Below are 12,590 nucleotides of genomic sequence, written 5' to 3' on the forward strand. Positions count from 1 at the left end.
TGCAGCCAAACTACAACTCTCATGAGCCACCACAGCACGCTAGGCAGATGCAGTTTAATGGTGACCCAACCTGAAACAAAATATTTAGTTTAGATTTTCCCAACAGAAAACCCAAAAATTTCATCAAATTTTCCTATGGAAAAATTCCCATTTTGCAGAAACCGCATCTCTCTCAAAAAATCATTTTGACAGAAAATTCTTAACCAGCTCTAACAACAATTATTAAAGACAAGATTGTTTTTCACCCAAAAATGAAATCCTTGAAGGCAAGAGGAGCGATCCCAGAGCAAAAACACCTCCAGACATAAAAAATATAGCATTTTATGAATGGCTTCAGAGCATGGCACTCTCGAGACACCTTCTCACCTTTAATATCTAGTCTGGCAGTGGTCTTCCTGTCAACTGTATTACAGCTATACTCCCCTGAGTCCTCAGGTTTTAAATCATGGATGATCAGAGTATGTACGTTCCCTTCCTTCTCGATTTCAAACTTCGTACTGGACTTGATCACAGACAAAGCTTTCTTCCATTCCACTGGGATGTTAGGCTTAGATAGCTCACACTGTAGTTTTGCAGTGTCACTCTCTTGCAGTTCCTGGTTCTCGAGCAACTTTACAAATATGGCCGGAGCAACTGTAGAAAGGGGAATAAAAGCATTTTGCACATGTATACTCAGGCATGTAGATAGGAAACTCTTTAATACAGGTTATCATAAGAAATGCACAGCAGCTCAAGATTTAAGTCTCAGATTTCACGTTTTCACACACAGGATCACATTTTAGAACAGCTAAATGTAAGGTCATACCTACAGAACAGGGAAATGTATCCTGGAAAGCGGTGACTCTAAAAAGGATTTAGGGATTGGTCATTCAATACCTGAACACTGTGTCCAGTTCCAGTGTCCATGTTTTAAAAATGATGTTGAAAAATTGGAGAGGGTACAGAGAAGAACCCCAAAAATGATTCAAGGGCTGGAAAAAACCACCTTTCAATGAATGACTTCAAGATAAGTTGGTGTTGGTCCTGCTTTGAGCAGGGGATTGGACTAGATGACCTCCTGAGGTCCCTTCCAACCCTGATATCCTATAATTGTAAGAGCTTAATCTGTTTAGCTTATCAAAAAGAAGACCGAGAGTTGACTTGATTAGAGTGTATAAATACCTTCACTATGAGAATATACCTGGTGCTAAAATGCTCTTTAATCTAGGCAAGAAAGACTTAACACAAATGAATAGCTGGAAGCTAAAACCAGACAAATTCAAATTGGGAATAAGGCACAAATTTAACAGTGAGCGTGATTAACCATTGAAACAAATTGCCAAGAGAAGTGGTGGATTCTCCATCTCTTGAAGTCTTCAAATCAAGACTTACCTTTTTGGAAGGTATGCTTTAGTCCCACACAAGTTATGAGGATCAATATAGGAGCAACTGGGTGGAATTCTCTGGCCTGTGTTATAAAGGAGGTCAGACCAGATGATCTAATGATCCCTTCTGGCCTTAAAATCTACACATCTATGATTCTAACTCTCCTACTTGTTCCCACCTGCTGGATGCAAGAAAAGAAGCTAACCACTTAAATTAAATAACTTTCCTAGTATTGATTTTCCATGTAGGCACTTGCTCTTATTGCCGCAGTAATGTTATACTATGGTGAACTGGAGAGAAGGTTTCCACAAGACAATCTGTCGGTTTGGATGTGGTCTGTGCTATAAAAAAAGATTGTGAACCCATGGAGTATGATAAAAGCCCCTCGCCGTTCCAATGAAAGATTGTTCCCTACATTTGCTAGTGTTTTGTCTCATGAAGCATGGATTTGGGTGTAGAGGAGAGAGAGGAGTGAACGGGAGGAGACCACACAATGGCCCTGATTCTGATGACCTAGCATAATTTTACACCAATGTGTTGTGACTTCAGAATCAAACTCTATGAAATAGAAGTTTTGGAGGGAAAAAAAAACACAAAAAAATAATGGATCTGATTCTGCACTTACATCAGTGTAAAACTGGCATAACTGACATCAGAACTGACTCCTATATTGGCAATGTAAAATGAGATAAAAGAAAAAGAAACACGGTGGCACATGGTGCTGACCAACCCTTAAGATTATTTTTTATTTTGTACCATCACATGAAAGGCTTTTTACAGCTTGTAAAAGAACAAGCAAGTAGTATCCAATGCCATCGTAAGTGGGAGGTTTCTAGAAAAGTGCTTGGTTATGATGGTAACTGCACAGAGAATTTAAAACAAACAAACCTCCTATAGAACTGAAGCAATTGTTATCTCAAAGGGGTTGTTTACTTACCTTGGACTGTTAGCTGTGCCTCTGAGGTATGTTGCCCCACTCTGATACTGACAGACCCAGAGTCTTCTAGGGTCACCCTCCTCAGGGTCAAAGTGTGAAGCTTCCCTTGAACTGTTATCTCATTCATTTCATTGGGCTGGAGCGGTACGCCACCCAGGCACCAGTGCACGTCCCGAGCTTTCTCCCGAGAAACCTTGCACTTGAACACTGCATCTTCTCCTTCATATAAGGTGACGTCCTTTAGCACCTCCACTATGCTCGCTGCTGGTTCTTTGGTAGAAAAAGTCACAACTGTTTTAAATCCATTTTCAAGCATCTTACCCCATTTTTAGACATTATTATTATATTATTATTTGTAAGGCAACTCATGCCCAAAGGATTCTGGGTACTTAAAACAATATTATAATACAATATACAAATATTTCTAACAGAAAGATTACACACTGTAGCTAAGTAATATTAATGTGAAGCCCTATAATCCCTAAAGGCCCTGAACCCACTGAAATCGCTGACCAAATTCCTCTTTATTCTACTGGGCACGGGACCAAGTATAGTGGGATTTCCCACGACACTGCTACAGAGCTCTATTTTGTCATGGTGCCAGGATCATGATTTTAAACACAGTTCAGATACTTCCAATGGTATTGATCAAAAGAGAGTTCAAATCCTACCTTTCACATATACAGCTGCTGTGGTTTGTTGGTCTCCTGTATCACAGGTGTATTCCCCAGCATCAGCTTCATTCAGGTTATGGATTGTCAGCTCAGTGACAGGGCCAGTTTGATTCATCTCGTACTTGTCACTTGGTTGCAGAACTTTCCCTGCTTTCTTCCATTGCACGGGGGCATTGGATTTAGAGACCTCACAGCTCAGGGTGATGATGCCACCCTCTTCTGCTTGCTGGCTCTGGAGTGGTCGTATAAAAAGCACTGGCAAAGCTAAACAAAGATAAACAGGGAAACACATTTGCACTTCATTAGTGACTGTCTTTTCCTGACTTTCTGATATGAACTTGCCCCTGCTTTACAGCTGGTCTTCTATTTTTCATATACAGTTGTGAACATTTTGACTCGTTTCTCCACCAAAATTACACACCGACAGACACAACGTACTAATTCATTTCACATCACCATTAGCAGCAGTCTCTTGGAAGCCTTCATAGACTGGTAAGTCTAAGTGGAGTTTACATGAAATCATGGCACCCTGTAAGATATTTCTTTAGCTCATGTTGCAAAATGCGTTTTTAAAACCCCACAGGGGGAACAAATGTAGAGCGCTTGATTTTCAGAGGTGCTGAATCCCAACAACTCCAGCTGAAATCAAGGATGACCTTAGCAGCATCTCACAGTGCCCAGTAGCAGGAGCCCATTTTAAAACGTGAGCACTGAAGTTTGACACCTAATTCTCCATTTGGGTGCTCAAGGTGGAACTTAGATGCCTCAGCTAGGGATTTAGGGTTTTTTTTTTTCATTTGAATGCACAAATGAGGAAATGGGCATCTTCCTTTAATCTGCCCAGCTTTGAAAATCAAACTCCAGAAAGAAAGGAGAACTAGAATTATTTGTATTGATTTAGAGCGTAGATGGGTACATCTGTATGATTTAGAGATGGGCTTTCGGGTTTTGGTTTGGAACATCACAAAGTCTGGGGGCTCAGCTCCTGAGTTTTGGTTCAGCCTGTTATTATGCGCTAGTGGCTCCAGAGCGAAAGGGGAGATTTGCATGGGCAGGAAATACGGTTCTGAGTGTGTATGGAGAGCTAATAGGGATGGAAGGTGGCTGCCTGTAAGAGGGGAGGGTGGCTTCTGGAGGTGCCTGGGGTGGATCTGAGGAGGGATGGTTGCCTCTGAGAAGCAGCTGGGTAATGGCTGGGGTGAGGTTTTGGGGCAGCTGTGTCCCGGGGTTGCCGGTGGGGACAGGAGAGTGGACTGCTCTCACCTTTTGCGCTGCTCCCTCCTCCTGGCCACTGCTCCATGGAGCCAGCAGAGGACCAGGGAACAGTTGGTGGGGCTGTGTAACAGACAAGCTGCTTGCAGATCAAGTGACACAACAGGCCCAGAATGCCGTCTCTCTGCCTGCAGCACAACTGGACGCATGGGAACCCAGCTGGACTGCAGGAAGGCAGGCTAGCCTGTGGTGTGGAGTGGGGGCTGCCAGTGAGTGTCATGAGAAACGCATGACACTTAACAGCGTTCGGCTCAGGGGGACTGGGCTCACTGGTCCAGTGTCCCTGAGCCTAGCATCATGTGGAGTACTGACACATTTATCCTTTTCCATCATTCAGGAAAATCCCAAAGGGATGTAGCCTCCTTGCAGATCGAGTGCCACCTGGATTGATGTCTAGCTAGATCCGTAAGACTGGCTGGTTGGTCTAGCTCAATCATTATCAATCTTATCACACTACCAAAGCTTTTGGTGACCACATGATCACTGGACCGGTAGCAGCATTCCTTGGTTAACATGCTTCATAATTCATTGGTCTTCCATCCCAGTAATATGACTGCTACATTTAAACTAAACTAGAAATAGCTACAATTAGGAGAAATAATGTTTCTGTCACCTTTTACCAACAAGGATGCTGTAGTCTGCTCATCGCCAGAATCACAAGTATAGTCTCCAGAGTCTTTCAGCTGCAAGTCATGAATTAGGAGTTCCACGGCAGATCCCTTCTGTCTCATCTCGTACTTGGTACTAGCTTGGAGCAGGACTGAACCCTTTCTCCATTTCACTGGGGCATTGGATTTGGAGAGCTCAGCGTGTAGGGTGACAGGGGAGCCCTCCTCAGCTTCTTGGCTCTGGAGTTTTTGTTCAAAAAGTGCTGGAATGGCTGGGTTCCATAGAGAAAAAAATAGGGTCAAGTATCATGCCATTCAGTACATCCCCTCACAGTACAACTGCATTTGGATTTGCTTGGTATCACAAGCAACAGCTGGAATCTGGAGTCAACATTATAGTCGGGCAAAACTAGTGAACACTTTTCACGGGGAAAATTTCCATGTGAAATTGGAAACATTTCATTTCTCTTGAACTTTGTGACTGACTCTTTGTTGTAGCATATCTAATACTAAAGGTAAAATAATACAGGCACAATAGCAAACTATCCCGATAAGAAGGAAAAATAGGAAGAATAACAAGAAGCCAATATGGCTGTATGAGAAGTTCTATAATGACTTGAAAATCATAACAGAATCCTACAAAAAGTGGAAGTGTGGACACATTGCAAAGGATGAATACAGAAGTATAGCACAAGTATGTAAGGACAAAATCAGGAAGACTAAGGCACAAAATGAATTACACCTAGCAAGGGACATAAAAGGCAGTAAGAAGAGATTCTATAAATACCTTAGAGGCAAGACAGAGAAGATGAAAAGTTGTAGCTCCATTACTTAGTGGGGAAAGAGAACTAATAATGGATGACACCAAAAAGGATGAGGTGTTTAATGCCTTTTTTGCTTCAGTCTCCACTGAAATAGTTAATTGTGACCAGATACTTAACACAAATAATATTAACAATAATGGGGAAGGAACACAAGTCAGAATAGGGAAAGAACAGGTTAAAGAGTTGGGGCCAGGGGCTGGCCAGCAGCTGGAGTCCTGGGGACGGAGCCAGCAGCCAGGGCCAGAAGAGGAGCTGGGTAGTGCTCCCTCCCCGTCCCCCATGAGGGCTGGCCCAAGCCGCAACCAGGCCTCCCCCAAACATTCCTCAATGCTCCCTAGTGGAGCACGCCCCACAGTTTGGGAATCTCTGGCTGAACTCATGGAGGATAGCTGAGGTCCCAGAGAACTGGAAAGGGCAAACATAGTACCTATTTTTAAAAAAAGGGAACAACGAATACACAGTCAGCTAGAGACAAGCCAGCCTAACTTTGATACCTGGAAAGATACTGGAACAAATTATTAAACAATCAATTTGTAAGCACCTAGAAGATAATAACAGAGTAATAAGTCACAGCCAACATGGATTTGTCATGAACAAATCAAGCCAAACCAACCTAATTTCCTTCTTGGAGAGGGTTATTGGCCATGTGAATGGGGGAAGCAGTAGACAGGATATATCTTGATTTTAGTAAGGCTTTTGATATAGTCTCACAAGGCATTCTCATAAGCAAACTAGGGAAATGTGGTCCAGATGAAAGTACTATAAAGTGCATGCACAATTGGTTGAAAGTCCATACTCGAAGAGTAGCTATCAACGGTTTGCTGTCAAACTGACAGGACATATCTAGTGGATTCCCAAAGGGATCAGTCCTGGTACTATTCAATATTTTCATTAATGACATGGATAATGGAGTGGCAAGTATGGTTATAAAATGTGTTGGTGACACTAAGATAATGGAGGTGATGCTGCTCTCTCTTACGCCAATGTAAATCAAGAACTCCACTGAAGTCAATAGAATTACACAGATGTAAAAATGATATGATCACTGTTAATAGCTTCAGCTATACATTGGAGCCTGGACTCTGGGACCTTCCCCCATTGCTGGGGTCCTAGAGCTTGGGTTCCAGTCCTAGCTTGAATGTCTATATAGCAATTTTATAGGCCTGCAGTCTGAGTCTCACAAGCCCGAGTCAGCTGACAAGGGCCAGCTGAAGGCATTTAATTGCTGTGTAGACCTACTCTAACTATACAGCCAGTTAAGTAACGGAATATGCTTCCAAAGGCGGTTGTCAAATCTCCATCATTGGATATATTTAACAACAAGTTAGACCAACACTTGTCAGGGATGGTCTATGTATATTTGGTCCTGCCTTAGTGCAGGGGGCTGGGCTGGATGACCGCTTGAGTTCCCTTCCAACCTACATTTCTATGATTCCATATCACACATTTGAGTCAAAATGGTATGTGTTACTCACTCTTGGCCCAAAATATTAATAATAATATTGCAATCTGGATATGGAAATTTTCCCACTGAAATATTTCTATTTTAAGAAGAGGAAACATTAAGAGTTTAGGTGATTGGCCTTTGTGGCGCTGTAGTTTAGTGGTGGAGACAGGTGGATGAGAATCAGATTATCTGGTTACTAATCTTCGTCTAACAGTGTTTTACTATGTGAGCATAGACAAGCCATTTAGGCCAGTTACTTCAAAAGAATTCACTAATCTAGGGTGTCTCAATATTTGGGTGTCCACTTTAGACACCTTGGGTCTGACTTTCACTAGTGCTGATCTCTATCATCTCCCATTGACTTCCAGTGTATAGCTAAAGCTATTAACAGTGATCATATCGCTTTTTACATCAGTGTAATTCTACTGATTTCAGTGGAGTTCTTGATTTACGCTGGTGTAAGAGAGAGCGGCATCAGCACCATTATCTTACTTGCATAATCCTTTTTTTGGTGTATATTGACTAAGGCCAATGCAATAGAGAACTCTGAATGTCAGGACTGAGGTGACAGAATCATCACTGGGCTCAATAGAGTGTGACGGTGAAATTCTATGGCCAGTGTTATGCAGGAAGTCAGACTAAATGGTCCCTTCTGGCCTTAAAATCTATGAATCTGTGACCAGGGTTGAGGCCCAGAGCTGGACTAGAAGGGGGCCTCTCAAGTCAGGAATGAAGTTCATTGACAGAGATGTACTGGAGTAGTTTGCAAACATTTACTCAGAGTAAAACTAGCTCTGTAGCCAGAACCTACTAGTCCCTCACTTTAAAAGTTATGAGAGTAACCAAATAAGATATGAAAGCGGATGTACATACACAGTAACAAATTTCCATAATTTTTAGTAGATGTTCACAGAGAGAATTCATTATGGGGCCATTACCACTTTCATATGCAACATCCAATGGAAATAACATAACTACTAAAAACAGGGGTCTAGAACCTCAGCAGTATAAATCAGAATAGCTCCCCCGAATTCAAAGGATCAACTCAAGATCTGGCCCAGTGCATCTGATAGAAGTAGGACTGTGCTTGTTAACTAGAACAAATATGTCCTTTAAAAACCATTCAAAAACCTACCTTTGACAGTTAAAGTGGCTGTAGTTTGCTGATTTCTGTTATCACAAGTGTATTTGCCCGAATCTTCTGGCTTTAAATTATAAATCTTTAATGTATGGATTGTCCCCTCTTTCCTGATTTCATATTTGGAGCTTGGAGAAATCACCTGGGAGCCCTTCCGCCACTCCACTGATACACTGGGCTGAGAGACTTCGCACTCCAGAGTGGCTGTAGCATCCTCCTCCAATTCTGTGTTCTTGAGAGTCTCTTTAAAGACTGGAAGCGGTACTGAAATTATAAATATATGGAGGATGGAATTGCAGGAGCTTGTAATTACCCTAGTCTAGTTTTCAAGATTCTGCCGTTGGCAGTACATTGTCAACCAGTCAGCTCTGAGCCCCTTACAATGCTATGTCAACATAATAACTGGCGTGCAAATGATGCAATGGAATGTTTAAATACTAAAAAGTGTTTTAACTTCTATGAAGGTTTTGTAAGGCTATTTTTGAAGCAAAAGCCTGCATTCTGGACCTAAGCTACTTGACAACATCTCTTAAAATATCATATTGTAATGAAGCATTAATCAGTATTTTGGCTGGCTCAATGTCATGATTAATAAGTACAGGAAGGGAATACGGTTTGATTTTGCAAGTGCAAATTTCTTTGCAGCTATGAAGGGGCATTCAGGGAGAGAATGGCACTATGAAATGGAGAGAAGAAGGTTCTATCAAAATCCTGATCCTAATCATCCTTGGTAATTTCATTTGATAACAGTAGTGCCATACGGATGACACCTTGAGAAGCTGCACTCTACCCACATCAGCGTCTCACCCAGGCCATGGATCTTGTTACCTTTTACTGTGAGCTCTGCTGTGGACACGTAGGGTCCCACTCTGAAAGTGATGGTGCCCGTATCCTGCTGGGTGGTTTTCCTCAGCCTAAGTGTGTGAATCTTGCCTTTTTCAACAGAGATCTCGTTCATTTCATTGCTCTGCAGTGCAACATCCTGTAGCTTCCACTCCACATCCCTTGCGTTGTCATGCGAAACCCGGCACTGAAACATAGCATCTTCCTCTTCAAACACCACCACGCTCTTCAGACCACTGACTATGGTCACATCAGGCTCTACAAATGTTACAATGTCCATTAGTGAAAGAATAAATGGCTGCACATGGACCAAAATCGCAAGAGCAGCTCATCATAATTCTAGAAAATTGTTCTGTTTTATGTGGGTTCTTATAACATGTCCATCACATTGGTATCTGAGTACTTACCAGGTGCATTAAGTGATATGGCTAACATCTTTCACATGTGGTTCTCTCTCTCTTCCTCTCTCCAAGGATAAAATTGTATGTGTCTCTTTTAAAATAGCGCACCATGTGCTATCATAAAATCATAGGACTGGAAGGGACCTCGAGAGGTCATCTAGTCCAGTCCCCTGCACTCAAGGCAGGACTAAGTATTATCTAGACCAGTGGTTCTCAAAGCCGGTCCACCGCTTGTTCAGGGAAAGCCCCCGGCGGGCCGGACCAGTTTGTTTACCTGCTGCGTCAGCAGGTTCGGCCGATGGCGGCTCCCACTGGCCGCGGTTCGCCACTCCAGGGCAATGGGGGCTGCAGGAAGGGCGGCCAGAACATCCCTTGGCCCATGCTGCTTCCCGCAGCCCCCATTGGCCTGGAGCAGCAAACCGCGGCCAGTGGGAGCCGTGATCGGCCGAACCTGCGGATGCGGCTGGTAAACAAACCGGCCCGGCCCGCCAGGGGCTTTCGCTGAACAAGTGGCGGACCGGCTTTGAGAACCACTGATCTAGACCATCCCTAACCGGTGTTTATCAAACCTGCTCTTAAAAATCCCCAATGATGGAGATTCCACAACCTCCCTAGGCAATTTATTTCAGTGCTTAACCACACTGACAGTTAGGAAGTTTTTCCTTATGTCCAACCTAAACCGCCCTTGCTGCAATTTAAGCCCATTGCTTCTTGTCCTATCCTCCGAGATTAAGAAGAACAATTTTTCTCCCTCCTCCTCATAACAACCTTTTATGTATTTGAAAATGGTTATGTCCCCTCTCAGTCTTCTCTTCTCCAGATTATGTGTTTATATTATTGAAAGCAAAGTCAAAGAAGCTTGACTTGAACTTGGCATGGAAAGTAGTGAGGTGGGAGGTAGTTTTCAGATACTGTGGGAGTTCGTTCCAAGGTCTTGGATGAACCCACAAGAAAACTCTGTCTCTCGTAGTAACACTTCAGTAACTTCACACTTGCCATACTCTATTACCTTGTGACAACTCTTTTAGTCATCTTTTGAAGATGAAACACTGTATTATATGCAGTAACTATTATGATGTTGTGAAATCTCACCATCTTGTACTGAAAAGCAACCTCACAGTAAAAGGCTCTTACCTTTCACAGTCAGCATTGCAGAGGTTGTCTCATCCCCAGCAATGCAGGAATACTCGCCGGTGTCTTTAGGCTCCAGGTGTTGAATACATAACTCATGAATGGTCCCATCCTGTCTGATTCCATACTTGGAACTTGACTGAAGCACCCTGCCACCTTTCCTCCACTCTACTACAGCATTAGTTATTGTGACCTCACAGCGTAGCTTGACCATTCCTCCCTCTTCCACTTCCTCATTCTTTAGCTGTTGCTTGAACAGAGGTTTAATGGCTGTGGAGTCAAGAACAGTCAATAGACAATCCATTAGCTATGTGCTTATATGTAGAAAGATGAACCCAGCTACAATCCAACACAAGGAGGCAGGCTGCCTGTGGCCTCATGCTGCAGAACAAATATGCATTTAATAATGTCAGAGGTAAATAAACCACTTGTGATCCCAGTATATAAAGAAAGGCAATCTCAGTGCAATTTCCCTCAAGGTTTTATCCCACACAAAGTTCAGCGTTTTCTTTATCAGAAGGAGCTCTATTATGAGCCTTCTTGTGATGCAGAAGATAGCATTAGGAGTTAGGATGCACTATTAGCATTCATTCTAAATACAGAGTATACTCTTCTTACTAACACCAGTGTAACTCCATTGACTTCAGTGGAGTTATTCCTGATTTACACCAACTTGAGAAAGAGGAGAATCAGGCCTTAAACACACATTCTGTTGCACCACTATCTTTCCAAAATCCTTAGACTCGCAACAATAATCCCCTGCAGAAGATGTAGCACTATTGTACGAGAACAAATTCCATCCAACTACTTGGACAACAGCCACTGAACTGTTGGGAGGGTAGTTAATTATGTGACTAGCCACCCACTTTATTTTTGTTTTGTTTAAATGCTCATGCTTTTCACTGCAGTTTATTAAAGATGAAAATCAGTAGGTAATCAAAGTGCTTCTATAACTTGCTTATGCATGATGATTCTATTACTGCACTGGACTAGAAAATAACCCAAACTACCAGATCCGAAGAATTAACATTTGTTAAAATCATGGAGTCTTCATCTAGTGTGAATTTTCTTGCAACTGTTAAGGGACACATGGAGGTCACTTATATGCAGTGAATTATGCATCCTAACAGGCATTCTAAAAATGTCCCTCCACAATCCACTTTTGTGCATTCTGATTCGTGGTTCTGCATCTGCTTTTCTCTCATTCAACTTATTAATAATTTGTTGTATTCACGAAGAAATTCAGAGTAACTTCTCTAACATGTCACTGATCATGTTTTTAAACTGTGCCCCATTTAGGGTGATGCTAACCATTCACTCTGAGGTTGGCTGTGCTCTGTTGATCTCCAGTATCACAGGTGTAATCCGATGTGTCCTCTGGTTCTGTGTTATGGATCACAAGTTCAGCTACGAGACCATCTAATTTCATTTCATATTTGGCACATGGAAAGAGGTCCATGGTGCCTTTCCTCCATTGCACAGAAGCCGCGGCCTTTGTCAGCTCACACTGGAGTTTTACTGTAGCTCCTTCTTCCACTTCCTTGTCCTTGAGCTCCTTTTTGAAAAGAACTGGGAGGGCTAAAAGGAAATGAAAAAAACAGGGGCTTTTATTTAACCCCAAATCAAGTACCTGTTAACATAACCAGACACTAACGTTGTGGGAAAGGTAGCGCCTGATTTTTAAAAATACCCCCCAAAGTCACTATCATAGAACGTATACTGCCAGCGGTAACTGATTCCATTATCTTCAAAAGAGGCTGTCTGCAATTCTGAAGTTTCCTTCAAGTACTCTTTGACCTTACGTCTTCCCTTGGTTGAGTTCTTTGAGCTAAATTAACTTTGAACCAATCCCAGAGATATGTCGGTATTCAGAAATGAATCTTCCTAGGGCCAGACCCTGGGAAAGTCCCACGTTGGCCTCATTCCAGTTACTAGATGGAGAACTTTGTT

The 12,590-nt window shown here is 42.5% G+C and overlaps 1 protein-coding gene across 1 annotated transcript in view; it reads right to left on the minus strand.

The window, feature by feature from the left end:
- Positions 1 to 12,590, minus strand: part of OBSCN (obscurin, cytoskeletal calmodulin and titin-interacting RhoGEF) — a 281,809-nt gene that overhangs the window by 125,700 nt on the left and 143,519 nt on the right. Inside the window, exons 61-68 of the mRNA XM_043541677.1 lie at positions 11,952 to 12,218; positions 10,644 to 10,910; positions 9,094 to 9,366; positions 8,263 to 8,529; positions 4,862 to 5,128; positions 2,974 to 3,240; positions 2,303 to 2,572; positions 367 to 633 (exon numbers count right to left, since the gene is read on the minus strand). Of these exons, the coding sequence (XP_043397612.1) occupies positions 367 to 633; positions 2,303 to 2,572; positions 2,974 to 3,240; positions 4,862 to 5,128; positions 8,263 to 8,529; positions 9,094 to 9,366; positions 10,644 to 10,910; positions 11,952 to 12,218 (2,145 nt within the window). The remainder of the gene's footprint in view (positions 1 to 366; positions 634 to 2,302; positions 2,573 to 2,973; positions 3,241 to 4,861; positions 5,129 to 8,262; positions 8,530 to 9,093; positions 9,367 to 10,643; positions 10,911 to 11,951; positions 12,219 to 12,590) is intronic.

This window comes from Chelonia mydas, chromosome 2 (genome assembly GCF_015237465.2).
Source record: "Chelonia mydas isolate rCheMyd1 chromosome 2, rCheMyd1.pri.v2, whole genome shotgun sequence".
Classification (NCBI taxonomy): Eukaryota; Metazoa; Chordata; order Testudines; family Cheloniidae; genus Chelonia; species Chelonia mydas.